This window comes from Atractosteus spatula, chromosome 5 (assembly GCF_055471065.1).
Source record: "Atractosteus spatula isolate fAtrSpa1 chromosome 5, fAtrSpa1.hap1, whole genome shotgun sequence".
Lineage (NCBI taxonomy): Eukaryota > Metazoa > Chordata > Actinopteri > Semionotiformes > Lepisosteidae > Atractosteus > Atractosteus spatula.
In genome coordinates this window covers 35327562-35342689 of record NC_142710.1, presented here as the reverse complement: position 1 = coordinate 35342689, position 15128 = coordinate 35327562, and the positions used below count along the sequence as shown (strand labels likewise).

The 15128-nt window shown below is 35.0% G+C and overlaps 1 protein-coding gene across 1 annotated transcript in view; it reads right to left on the bottom strand.

Moving 5' to 3' along the window:
* The window catches only part of sorcs3a (sortilin related VPS10 domain containing receptor 3a), a 140335-nt gene that overhangs the window by 11977 nt on the left and 113230 nt on the right, over positions 1 to 15128 (bottom strand). The window contains exons 17-21 of the mRNA XM_088915789.1: positions 9746 to 9859; positions 7896 to 8067; positions 3122 to 3308; positions 1354 to 1487; positions 979 to 1102 (exon numbers count right to left, since the gene is read on the bottom strand). Of these exons, the coding sequence (XP_088771915.1) occupies positions 979 to 1102; positions 1354 to 1487; positions 3122 to 3308; positions 7896 to 8067; positions 9746 to 9859 (731 nt within the window). The remainder of the gene's footprint in view (positions 1 to 978; positions 1103 to 1353; positions 1488 to 3121; positions 3309 to 7895; positions 8068 to 9745; positions 9860 to 15128) is intronic.

Here is a 15128-nt window from a genome sequence, read left to right as displayed (position 1 = left end):
TCACTGATGATTCAACCAAAGACTACATGGGTGGACAAAATGTAACTGACTAATCAGCTGATACAGATCAGCAAAATGAATTTTAAAGGTGTAACATTGAGCTGTATGTTAAAACTATTTGGAGACATACATTGGACATGTGGTTCTGACTGAGTATTATATACATTTCGTAAGGCTAAAACCAGTTTGGCAACAGTAGGCTTATTTCATATTTTATTGTGATAACATTGCAACATTAAATTAGAAGTAAAAAACAAAGGAGAGCTAAATTTCATACAATTTAAATTACATTTTTTGGTTAAAAATGCATGTGGTGTACATGAAAGTTTTGTAGACTGTGGGCTTGCTACCTGCTTAAATAAATAACAGATGTCTTATTATATTTTGAGAATGTTAGAGCACATTAACCAGTTCATAGTTAAATTTTTATTATTCAGTTTTCCTTTGTCTACATGTTTGGTGATGTGTTTGCTAGGCTAAGCTACAGTATGTGGCTGCTGTGTGTTTCTTAAGAATGTATTGAACAATACAAAAATACTATTCAGTTCAGATAATATCTATGACAGTGTAAAGTTAGATGTGTAGCTAAATATTAATCACCTTATACTCATTCAGAAATTAATAATAATTTTATGGTCTAAATAAATTGGTATATATCCTGGTACCTATTTAGCTGCAATAGCTAGCCTGATAAACTGTATTTGATTCTGAGGTAATGTACTATTTGAAAAATGTGACAAAGAAAACTACTGCTTTTAGACAGTAGTTTATAAACTTCTTCATAGCCACTGAGATACACATTTTTGACACGTCTTATATGGAAAGATACGCATTCATAAGTTAAAAGCCAAAACCCTTGTATAAGATTTTGAAATAACCACATAAACTGCAAATGAAAATTATAATGGTGATGAAATAAAATATGCATTTAAATAGTGCTTATACACTTAAAATACTAAGAAAATAAGAAGTACTCACCATGGACTGCTATTGTCTTTGTGTCCTGTAGTATGGTATTGCCAGAAGAGACCTGCACTGTAACAGTGTTCATTCCTTCTTTGGAAAAAGTATATGAGATGCTTCCCTCCAAGGTTATCAAAGGCTAGTATAGAGAAAATTAATATATACATATATTTTGCAACTATGGACTGATGATTTATCAAAAGCTGTTATCTAACAGATAATCACAAAATAAACTAAGAAACTAAACCAAGATACTGACAACATTTTCCCTACAAATTTTTGTCATTGGATATGTTGGAAAGATATAAAAATATGATATATGGGTGGTAATTCAGCATTTTACTATTCAAATTGAGGCAGAATAGAAAGTTAAGACGTAAACCAACTTACCTCCGTGCTGTTCCCAAACCACCAGAAGTAAGTGATTGTTCTTGAATGACTTGGCCACACAACAGCAGTGAGGTTAACTTCCTTGTTCTTTATAGCCACAAATGGAGCAGAGAGATGCACATGCTCAATTGGACCTAGATATCCATGAAAATAAAAATTATTTAGATATAAATGGCACTCCAATGCACATTAAAATTATGCAGTATTATAATATCAATTTTGCTTACAAACGAAATTATCACTATAACCGTTTTGGGGGTACATATGTTGGAAAGAAGTGTTGAATATTATTTGTCATATTATTTGTCTGCTTGGTCTTAAATTTCCTGAGAGCATAATATAGGCAGCCTTTTAGCTTTTAACATTCAAGAGAACATGATACCAGAATAAAGATTTAACACAAAGTCCTCTTATTGGGTGTTTGGCTTCACTTGCAATTAAGCTACACTTAGGTGAACTTTGCGGATACTCAGCTTCAATTAAATTCTACATTTTCTTCACACTTTAGGGGCTTTTCAAAGTTTTGGATACATGACTAAGGTACAAAGAACACAACTCAAATAGAACATGTCAGTAAAAAAACCTCACACTGCATGGAATGAAAAATACAAGCCTGGCATCCGAGCGCTATGTTTCTTTCAATTGTTCATCCTATTTTGCTGGAACTAAGCTTTATCCAGGCTTTCGGCAAAAAAAGGATGTCTGAGATTCCACTAAGCTCATCTATTCTGCGCTTTAAATGTACAGTGAGGGAATCATCGATGTGTGTGACATAGTGCTTCCTGTACAGAGCCTGGCAACAACTGGTTTAGTTTACTTACAAAATAATTTTTAAATCATTTGCTTTCTGACTGGAAACATCTACTTTCTGAAAAACATCATATCAAGTCAAGGTGCACAATCTTTCCCACATTCAAATGTAACTGCCACTTATCCAAATTTCTATATTTAAGTCCATAAAAATTAAAACATCTTTAATTGTTCTTCATATAGTACTGTATGTGCACTCTGCATTGTCATTGTGTTCTAATATTTAACTTGTACAGTCGCTTGAATTACACAGACTCCACACACAATAATAAACTACACAGTTCATTTTCACAGTGTAATGTTATAGAAAATCAACAGTATTTCCCAAGTGCAGACACTCTTTATTTGCTAGGAAGGGCCACAGCAGAGAGGTCATTTGCTTACACAAAAAGAAAAGAAGCACTTTATTATTGGTTGGAGTTCAAAACATTTTATACAGGAAAAGTGTTAGACTTTGAAGTTTATTAAGTATTTCCCAACTGCTTGTTACATGTAACAGCTTTTTGATCCAACCAGTACCTATCATTTAATGTAACAATGATGTTAATTAATTAATGGATATAAAATTATAAGAAAATCAAATAGAGTGTTGCTGTTTGGATTTCAGTGACTATAAATTTTGTTCCAGGATTGGTTAGTAATAATTAAGTCACAGTGGGATATTAAAACGTTATTCATATATATATATGAATGTTCCAAGCAGATAGTATTATTAAAATTTAGCTAATTAACATCTTGTGAATATTTATGCTGTAGTTTATCATTGAAATATAGATCTAGTGGCTGCACACTGAAATAGTTAATGGGTATATGCTCTAAACTGTAGTAATATGCACATAGAGAAACATTTTTACAATGTTTTTAAAAATATCAATATTTAGAGGAAAAATATGTATAGTGCATGAGCCCTCTTAGTGGAAAAGGTTTTAAAGACAGGCAACAATCTGTATTTACATACAGGTTACGTGTAAGTAGAGGGTTGTGCTATCAAACCCCAGGCTGTTTTCGGCAAGAGCAGTCACTCGATATATCCCAGCAGTTTTGTAGATGTGTTTGATGCCATCCTCAGTCAAGCTGAGATTAGAGTAGGACACAGCAATGCCATCTCCAAAATCCAGCTGGATGTTTATTCTCATGGAGTCACCCTGTGGACCAGTAAGACATTCATTTAAGGTAAAGTCTTAGCAATGCATTGAGGGGTCATGTCTTCTAGATACAAATACACACTGATTGAATTTCAAATGGCACCTTGTTATTCTGAATCTGGCCCTGCTGACAACTGGAGAGAGGTTTTATAATGTATCTTGTATTAGAGTTTTTCAAAACTTGAGACAGATCTGATTCGAAGTTCTCTGCTTGTAAAATAGAGCAATTTTTAAACTGCAATTTTACCACCAGGGTTTCCATATGAAACAAACTCAAAATTATGTTATTGTCAGAAGCACAAAGAAAGCAATTCAGGATTGTACATGCATTTTATGTGCATTGTAAATGTCAAAGAATTCTAAAATCCATCATCCAGACTAAGAAAGAAAAACACATTTTTTATTGAAATGCAGTTAATGTTGACATCTTTTTGATTTTTTGTTAGTTTGTGGAGAAAGACATAGCTATTTTGTATTATTTTACTTGGTGGTATATTTCTTAATAGTGTGTCTATTTTTTTTCTGATGAGATGCTCAACACAGTTGTGGTTCATACAGTGGCAGTAACAGTGACATTTTAACCTCCCCTATCATTTTATTTTCACAAATTAATCAAAAATTAGTTTGTGTATATATAGAGGTTCCTTATCCACCTTGAAGACTTCCCTGTTGAGTGAGTGCAGTTTTCCGTGGCATTACTGTATCCAATTTTTTATCCAAGGATTGCCGAGGAGCAGGAACCTATCCTGGCGAGCAACAGGTCCAAGACAGGACATACAGTACTGTACTCTGGATGGAATACCAGCCCATTGCAGGGCATACAAAGACACAAACATGTACATACTCACATGAGGGTTAATTTGTCCTGAAGCCAATTAACCCACCAGTATGTCCTTGGGAACCCTGTGCCCAAGGTCTGTGAGGCAGCAATAGTAACCACTGTGCCATTGTGTACAGTCTCATAACAAAAATACACAACAGACATTGAGTCAAAAATCATCCAGCATCAGCCATGCTACATCCAACTCCAAACATCCAAAGCTCAGTACTGCACAAGTACTGCACTGCATGAGATGGAAAAGCTGGAACAGTGGAACCTTAGTGTCACAGGCCAGATTAACTATGTACAGTAGGTCCATACATTTTATTTGGACATGCATGTCCAAACTGCAACAGACACTGAAGTTTTTGACCCTTGCTTCCTCTTGCATGAAAAAAGAACTCAAAGGAACAGAGTATCCAATGAAGATGGTGAAGCTGCAGCTTTCTAGTTTTGAAGTGACCAGAAAACCCAGTGCATTCAACATCACATAGTGTATAACACTAAGAGCTACTTCCAAAGCCTTGGGTCTCCCTGATAGCTTCCTCCACAACAATCTAGAAATCTGGCTTCAGGTCAGTAACAATGAAACCACTCAAGGGACTGAAGGTTGCAATGACACCACTTGGCTCTGATTCCAGCACTTAATAATGACCCATTTTAAACAAAAGCAGTTCTTGATCAATATTGGATCTTATTCCAAGTCCACTGTGATTTTGATTCAAAAGGGGAGGACACGTTTAATATTCATCAATTTCTGAAAACAATTAATTCACAAACACAGGCCCTCTTTACAGTGGCATTTACATCAACTTTTACTCTCCATTTGATTTGTTCTGCAAAGTTCTCAAGTTCTGTTTTTGTTTGAGATCATGAAACCTTCAAGTTGCATGATTGCCTTTTGACTTATCTGAGGCCCCATGAAATATATTTCCATTTCCTTAAAATATCATGGGTATTGTTTTTCTAGTAAATTGTATGAAAGATGTCAAGAGCATAACATTTGTGATTTTCAAACATATTGTACATGTAAATATTACCCTATATTTATTACATGTATACACGTGCATATAAAAAGGGCTTGTCGCACATTGTATACTATAAAATCTGCAGGGATTATCATCTTATTTTTGAGATAGAACTCCCTGCAGATGCGCTACAGTCCAGTTAGGCATAAAAGCTTCTTTTGTAGAAAAGATGTACAAATTCACACATTTGAATATACATATATAAAGATATATAGTAGAAACCTTACAGGTTGCACTTTTATGATACTAAATCTGTCTCTGTTAATGAATCAATGGATCCGTGCTATTTGCAGGCTCCCTCGAGGCTACATCTGCCACTCAGCAAGCTTAAAGTTAGCAGAAGTGTTGGTGGCTACATCCAAATCCCTGAATCCCTGCTTATCTGAACCATCTCACAAATCCTTACTCTCCCTCCAGCACACTGTAACACAATGCAATTGGGATATTAATTTGTAACACAAGCAAAGGCTGTAATGCATCATATCAAATGCAAATATTATTTATTTTGAGCCCTCTTTTCAAGCACCATAGACCATAAAAATATGCATGAATGCTGTGGGTGACTTTGAGACATTTTCATGCCATTCTGCTCAGGAAATTAAAACTTGGTTCTAAAAAAGGGAGGTAAAGAAAGAATCAATTAGGAAAAATAAGAAATACACAATTCCTGCCCCAGGGTGTAAAGTTATTGGGATTATGCTGTGGCTTTTCTATTCAGTTTCAAGAGGCATCAAGGGATTGTTAATCTCCATATAACAGAGATGACCCCAGGGTTACCCTACCCGAGCATGGTGTCTCCAGCAGAATACAACAGTGTACAGCTAGGCGGAGCTCTTCTACCTCCGAATCTGGCTCATGTATTGAGTATCTCACAACACTAGAGTTTTCAGTGATGTTCTGGACTTGGATTCCCGAAAAATGCCCACACATCCTTTAATACTGTTGAATAGACCCTACTTATGCAGCTAGTATTTTGTATTGCTAATGTTTTTTTACACTTATCTCACACATTGTAACTTCAGTTTTCACAAAGTATCAAGCATACTTCTATCATAACGTAGTCAATTTGTACATTTTGTGACGTGCAGAAAAAACATCAGCCCAAGCTGCATTTAATATACACATGTTCAAGTCTTTTTTGTTCTGTATGGTCAAAAATCTGCCTTTTAATCTGCCTTCATGGAATTATTCTTTCTAATGTCAAATTGAAAATAATCTGCAGCTCTGTCACATGCAACTTCCTTCCTCTTGAGCACTGCATAGTCAGAAATTTAACTGCCATTTGACAATTTAAAACACATTTCCTCTCCAGCTTCAGGCAAATAGGCTGCCTTTTTTGTGTTGAATCATCCTTGACGTTTAGTATAAATTATGTAAGTGCAGAATTTTTGATTCAGTAATTTTTTTTGACCGAATCCCTGAACATTCAGAATCTTCATGCGTGACAATCAAGTGTTCAATGAATAAACACTCTACATAATCGTCTGTAAAAGTCCTATAGTTAAACATTTTTTTCAGGTATTATAACAGTTACATAATCAATCCATCTTGCTTCATTTATCTCCTTTGCGGAGTATTAAAAATTATTAGATAGCATAACCTTGGTCTTAACTTTCTAATCAAATGAAGGGAAATTCTCTAAAATTGCCATGCCAGTATGTACTGCGCATTAAATATTTAGGACCATTAGCTCAGACCAAGAAATTCCACTCTTGCGGGCTTCATGAATATAAATTAAAGCTGAATTCAGCTAGAGAATTTATAAATGAAGAAGACTCTTGGTACTGTATGAGGATGCTAGCTCCAGCCCCCATACCTTTTCATATCATGGAATTCTTCTTTTTAAAACAGAAATGGGTTTCAATTCTTCAACTTATCATGCTGTGATATGACAACTGTGTCACAAGAAAGAACCCCAAGAGAGAACACTTACGTCTCACTTGCTGAAAGACTGCTGTCTGGGTGGTATTGTAATATCAATGAAATAGATTCCTCTGACTTTAATGTAGACTAGTATAACACCATCTGGGAGCAGCATGCCCTAGCAATATTCAGCATCTTTATTTAACAACAGGGCTGAGACAAGGTCTCACTCTAATCATTCTGCAAGGCAGGGCAATTTAAACAGCTCCATTTGGGTGTCTGGACTGCCTTCATGCTGACACATCTATTTCCCTCTGACATTTTAGGGAGGTTGGGGTACATAAGGCTTTATATATAAGGCTTTGCCTCTAGTTGATAGTAATTGTTGGTAGCTGATTTTCAGAGAGTGAGTCATTAATGAATATGTATATATAATTTGTCCCTTCCTGTTATTTAATGTCCTAATTACTGTGCTTTTTTTTGAAGGGTAGAAAATCAGTTTGTAAATAGAACCTAGTCTTACTAGAGAACTAAAAATAACAGATTTTCATCAATGGCATAAGAAAATAAATTACTGTCTAATTTTCACAGAAGCTGAAGTCACATAGCCTGCATGTGAAGTGTACAGGGCCTTGCAATTTACCTTCATATCCCTATCTGTTTTCTCAGGACTGTATCCAAAACAGAACACAGGCTTTCAAACAGAGCAGCTGACCTCATCCACATGATATGTAAGTACACTGATGGATTTCATAGTATTGAAGCGAGCCCACAATGCACCATGTTGTGCCAGTGAGATGTTCAGTTACTGAAAGAAGCTGTTCTTTAAATTAATGACAAGTACAGTATATCAGTATGATTTAATGATTGACTCACATCTTCCAGAAAGACGAGGAAAGTGACGTTGGTACCCAGGGTGGCTGTCAGCTTTCCTTCACTGGTGACGAGGTGGAGGCCCCTAGGAGGCCGATTAGGACACTGCTGCCTCCTGGCTGTGTACAGCTCCTTTACCCCAGCAGTGCAGTTATTGGACACCACCTTCCGGTAGCTGTCAAACAGTCAAAAATACCACAAAAACACAGGAAAATCTCTAAATGAAATCTGCAAAGGGATATAGTGTTTACATCTATGAGTAGTTCCTCATGGTATACATTTTTAAAATGTCCAGAAAAACTGTTAATCGTCAGTGCAAACATTAAATACATGTCTTCTCTGGTCTTCTTGTACACATACTGTACATGCGGCACATACGTACTCTATAAAAGCGGCAGTCCACATGAAGCCCTGTCAGAAAAGCCTTAGTGGCAAAAAAATAATGAATATCTAATTTCTTTATGCAAGAGAGCCTTTCAGGCATCCAAGTTATTTATGTTTTCTGAAATGTTGTTTGTTTTGGGGTTGTTATGAGAAGCAGGTTGACTTAATTTATGTTGCCCAGTATTGCTTTAAATATTATAAGCATGAAAGGGAGGGGGTGGGCTTGAAAGTACTTGGGATATACAGCCAGGGAACTCTTACAAATATTATCGTTCTTCAATTTGACTAACCGGAAAGCTGAATTTAATTTTAATCCACTAGTGAAGAATCTGTATTTCAGATGCATAGGCCATACCTTTATACTTTAACAATGGCCTTATAAACTGAAGCATTTTATTTCAAGTGTCCGTCTAAACCTGCTAACTATACAGGACAGGTGAGCACCTAATTTTCAATTAGTTTTGTTCTGGATAAAAGCTAAGAGTTTGCCTGTGATGGATTAAGGCACCTGCTAAGAAATACATTCAAAAAATGTGAGCATCAGACTTATTCTTCTTCTCCCTTTTGCAATAATGTTGGATGAGTGACTCAGAAGATCAACAAAGCGACATGCATCTCTCCCCCATTTTTTTATATATATATCGTTATATACATATCGCTGTTGAAGGTTTAAAATTAAAATCTTTTAATAAAGAAATGAAAAAAATAATAAAATGAATTCAAAATCATCGTATTAAATTGTTCCCTGCTAAGTAGATGAGATCCCTATTTAAGTCCTCCAGCTAAACAGATAATGTAATTAAAAAATCATTTAAAAGAAAAATATACATGATTTGTTACAGCACTTTCCTCATTTATTAATAACGAACAGCAAAAGGGACTAAACCTGCTTAGAAAGTACCCATTGAAACATACTGTACACTTTGTATTCTTATGTGTGTTATTATTACTTTTGCAGGAAAACTCAAGTTCAATTAAACAATACAGACCTTCATTTAGGACACAGCAAAACAAAGAATTGGGTGGACTCTTAAGAAGGTGGGAATCTAGTTCCAAATTCATACTGTCTTGAATGTTTTACTGTTTAAGTTGGCCACCACTCCTCCCATTTTTAAATGATGTAAATTAAAAATAAACAGTAGTGAATCCCAGTAAATCAGACTATTGCGGTGATAACGAGGCCAACCTGATACAAGTTCAGAACAGGAAATGATTTGCGGAAACCCTTTAGTATCATTATTGAATCAAAGAAATCAAACATGATTACAGTGCCTTATATTATGTGCTTTCAAAGAAACCCATCTATGATGTTGACTATAGGCTACATATCCAGTAACTTTAAAAAGGCCAATCACCACACTTTCATGGGGGGCAATGTACAGTAAGCCTTTGTAATAGCAGTAAGATATCTGACTCTGGAGAAAAAGGAACACATTTCCAGTTTTCAATGCCGATTGTTCAGTATTTACCCAGTGCTGTTAAGATAGCTCTGCCCGTGGCTACAGCTTCTTGATACTGCAGTAGGGTTAAACCAAAAGGCAGGAGAGCACTTTCCATCTCCACGACGCTCAAACCCGTAATCACTAAGATACAAAAACAACATTGAGAAATGTCAGTCTGGAAAACAGGTGAAACTGGTGTTGCACATCAGCTTTTGAACAGACAGTAGCTGGTAAGGGGTTGAAAAATTGACTTGATGTTAATATGGGCTAAACTCTGAAATGGAGGATGGGTGTAATGTTAATGTAAAACCTTATTTGATTTTATTTAACATTTCATTTTACTTTTAATTTGTATCCAGGCCTGCATCTGGAAAAGAAAGGAAAGCCCCCCACACACCAAAGCTGCTTTTCTTATTAAAGTGCCCAATAGTTCAGCAATTGATAAGTTAGTGATGTTTCTGACAAATGATTGACATATAGAGGGAACAAACAGTTATTCAACTTTGTGGATGTGATTCCCATGTAGATGAAAGTGACATTTAATCAGTATTAATAAATTATTCAACATTATCATAACATATTATGCCTACAAGCTGAACTATAATTAAAATTCTTGCAGACATGCTTGTACCCTGCTAGCTAGAAAATGTCCCATGCCAGTTTGGATAAATCAAAGTGACAGGATAGAGTGCAGCCACACAGAAAAAATAACTAGTCTCAGATTTTTACTGTATACAGTACATACTTGATTCGTGTAAAAACAATCTAGAAACTTTATAACTAAAGTAATACCTACAGTATGTGATACGAGTTTGAAGTCAAATTTGAATCCTTCCATGCATATAAAGGTGCCATTAAAACTAGTACAGCTAATTCACTATCTAGTTTTATGATCAAAAGTGCATAATATTTTACACCTCATAAATAAACATTTCATTGTTTTAAAAGTATTTATAAATTTCACTAATTTTGTAAGCAGATTTTTTTTACTCACACTTATCTATTCATATTAGTTTTTCTGTAAAATTAATCTGATTTACCAGTTACACTTGTGTGCAATAAAATGCTATCATTTTGCCTAAAGCAAACCCAGGCATGTTGTTGAAGCCAGTATTTCAGGAAAAAAGCTGGACGAGATCCATGTATCCATTAACTACTAACCTCCAAATGTGCTAGGTGGGTTGGATGGCCACCTTTCATTAGCAACTTTTTTTTAGTTCTCAATATTGTAAAGTACTGTTAATTCTTTAAGTCAACCTAAAGGAAAGAATTTAAAGTAAACTTTACAAGGACACCTAAATCATATATGGAGATCTGAATAATTTTATATATTTTTTATCTAACTTTCAGGTTATCGTACTTATACATTTCCCAAATGGCACAGTGGAAGACAGAGGTCATATCTGAATTAAACTAGGCTGCAAGACTGAACTAAAATAAGGTTCATAGTAAAAATATAGGACATTTTGAGGTAGTATGTCAAGTATTAAATCATTTCTCTCTGGGACTTATCAGTTATTAGTAGTTCAATAAGAAAGTATCATAGTTATTTAAAACAATATGACATTCAGGTTATGAAGCAACTTGGAACACAAGCTAACAGAGAAATATTCAACAACAAAAGATAAAAGCATATCAGCTGTTGTGTCTGTGTTGTTTATTTGAAGTTATCTAACCCCTTTAGGGCTTAAGTCAGGTGTAACTCATAAGATTTCACTGCATAAATACCACACCTCGTATTATATGACACATGAATGCTAATAATCTCTATGAAATGTAACTATATATTTAAAAAGTGCTTTTAAGGAATTTGTATTCTACCTCGGAGAGACCTATTATACTGTGTATCAAATACAATTTCTTTTCTGCTATCCAGACATACCTCCCAAGTGAATTATGGACAATACTGGCCAGCCCACACATCTCAAATGGTGTGTGAAGGCACTTCAAAATTGTGAAAACATACATGAGGTCACCCACTTAGTCCCTACCTTCAGAACCACATAAGCAACTGAGACTAATGAACAAACAACTGCTTTTCACTGGGCCATTAAGGGGCATGCTGTTCCATACCTCCATATTTTGATATCATCATTCAGAAGTAACAGCTGTTACATTGCCTCTGCCACAGAAGTATTGGAGCACAGCTGACAGTTGGCTAACAGATCTAGCACACTTTTGAGGTAAGGAAGATAGTCTCTAGTTCAATAGCCCTTCGAAAGGCAAACTATGCCAGTAATTCTTTGGAATAGGAGACATAATTTACATTAGTATATCTTTATAATGTTGGTACATTGACAAGATATTAATAGAAGGTTGTTAACCCTGCTAGTAAGTGACCCCTTGTAATTACTTACATGTTCATAATATGAGGTAGTATGTTCTCACATACAGTATACTGTAAATACTGTACTTAATTCATTCTTAGTAGTTTTTTCATCATGTAATTTTAAAGTATCATTTGCAGCACCTACAATGTAATGTCACCAATAATACAACCAGCATTTTGCATGTAAACCAGAGTGGCATATTTGAACCAATACCTTCCAAATATAAAGGAATCCTTTTTTAGTAATGCTATGATTTGTTGTAAGATAACATCATGCAAAATAATAAAAAAAACAATTGCCAATGTAATTATTAACTGAAGAAAATAATCCCTACAGGGATAATACATTTAAGCTATTTTGCACTGAGAGCTAAACAACATTAAGATACCCAAAGGACAGTTGTGCATTAAGATAACCTTTGGGCAAATGCTTTAATTATTATGTGGGGTGAGACCTTGAATTCAGAGCTCTTCAAGTTTTTATTGAGGGGAAAAAAGTAAAAGGCTTCACATTTTTTTTCTGAGGCAGAGGTCATTCCTACCCATTACTGAAATTGTACACCAGATTGTGAATGAAGAGGCTTTCTCTAGGAGGAACCCTCTGACTCCCGGCAGATACTTTGTTTCCAGTTGTAATGGCACTACACCCAACAGAGCTTACAACCTTCCTCTTCACCTTTTTCTTGTCATGTCTTAAGAAGGGGGGCTGGAAAGGAGACCACTTGGTCATCAGTTTTTGCACAGTGGATCTGATTAAATGTCGTCATGTCTTGGGGTCCACAGAGGGAGGCAGAAAGTTCATTAAACCAAGAGAAGCATAAAACAGAATATTTGCATACAAAATAGAAATTCTGTGGGAAGTTAATGCTCTCAGCATGATTAAACCTGGCATGGAGCAATTACAAAATATCTAGGGACTGCTGTCTCCTCCTTTCTTCTGGTTATGTTTTTTCCACATGCAGAACTTTCCTCAACACAACATTTAACTAATTATGTGAGTTTCAGAGTGTAGAAAGAGATGTATTTTTCATTCATTTATTCAACTAAATTTAGTTTGATTACATTTCTCAGTTTAGCAAATTAATAGTTCAAAATACTCTACACAATCACAAACAAATTGAAGAAATGGGAATTTAACATACAGGGTATGCGTAACACTCATTTAACAGAAAAAGGAATTCCTTGTCATGTTCTCATGAGGAATGATGATACCTAAGTATTAGTTGTTTTTGAGGATGTTTAATGTATTTAATGTATAGTGACAGTTGGTTTAACCTGCTTTACTGAGGGCCAGACCCCTCCCATACAGAATGAGGAATTAATCAAGGGGTAGCTGCAATAGTCGAAATGAGGTGAAGGAGGGATGCATGAGGTAAAATGTGAAATAAATAGGCAATTATAAGTTGTGAACCAATGGCTTGGCTGTTGCCATTTCCCCCAAACTTCTATATAAAAAAATAAAAAGAAGATACTACTCAATAGTCACTTCTTCTTTATCCTTGATGACTATGTGAACATTGCTATCACCTTATTTCATTTCAGAGTCCATGTAGTTGTTCACATTTTAATAGTTGCACCATTAAGCTCAGCACTAGGCATCCAGACAGAATGTAAATTCTTGTCACAATCTAACTAAACAACAAGTTACCAGAAAATAATAAGAAGAATAACAATACAGTTCAATTAATGATGTCTTTTTTTTAATGGTACAGTAACTTCATAATTAGATTTTTTTTCAAATTCTGTTGCAGTCTGTTAAACTGTGAAAAACAAAAGAGGGAACAGAGTATTCTGTTTTAATCACTGATAAATATTTTGGAAGAAGAGCCCATTGATGTAAGGGTATCTGCAATAACAAGCAGTTATCCTCCAATGGGATTATTCACCTGTAAAAGGTGCACAGTACAACATTTCCAAAGCTCTCAGCGTGAACAATTCTCTTCTTATTGGATCATCAATGATGTCTGAGACAAAGGTTCCTCTCAATCAATTTTATTTTAAATAAGCCTTAAAAATAAGCAAGAAAAAATACTTCTGCAATTCATGCCTGAAGAAAATCAATACCAGCAGTTTTGCTTCCAGAATAAAGCAGGCCATAATGGTCCAATATATTCACATTTTTTAAGACTTTCTTTTTTCCATCAACTCCTTATTAGAATTCAGTCATTGCAGATATGACCCCAGGAAGAAAATATGAATTGCCATAAACTGTAATATATAAAACTTATAAACAATTTTGAATGGAACATGTTGGCCAGCACGCCCTACAATATTTTACAAATGAGAGATTTTTCCCATCTTAATCTGAGATTACAATGGTCTTCCGTTTAACAGTATCCAACAGTAGATATGGATGATGTACCAGAAAAAGAACCCCGTTTAGAAATATTACAAATAATAATTTTGGATAATGTAGTTTCAAAGTTTCCTGGCTTTTAAGTCCATCATAATCTTCAGGAGCAAAAATAAAAACATTATAGATCTTAATGGCTTTTAACTCTTTCCATTAGACAATATCGAACACACAATGGTTTGCACATTTTTCAGTGAATGGCTGCATTGAAGAGTGCTTTCAGTTGTATCCAAATTTGCTGCATAGAAAGTACCTTTTGAGGTGCTGTTTAGTTGAATTCAAACAAGACACTGACAAAACAAATAGGTCATTAAATCAGAAAGTTCTTTAAGTGTAATAGACCAATTCAAAAACATTTGGATCAAAAACTCGTTATTCCCTGCTTTCTGAAGTCAAGATTAAACATCAATGCCATATGGCTTCTAAAATTAATGAAAATGTTTATTTTGACATAAAATAAAATCTTGTAAGCTTTAGACAGTAATAATAGAAAATTTTAAAAAGACCAGGGTGGTATTCCCATGCGACTCAACCAGTAAAGGTATACAGCACAGGATACGCCCTACAGACTTTGGTAGTTTGAGTCTAGACTGTATAAGAAAATTGTTGGTATAACACCACAGAGGAGATACTTGGGAAGTTTACAGATTTCTTTTCTTTCCCTGAATTTTCTGTTCAGAATTTCTGTTCTGAGGCCAACTGTACATGTGCAATTCACAAACATTTCT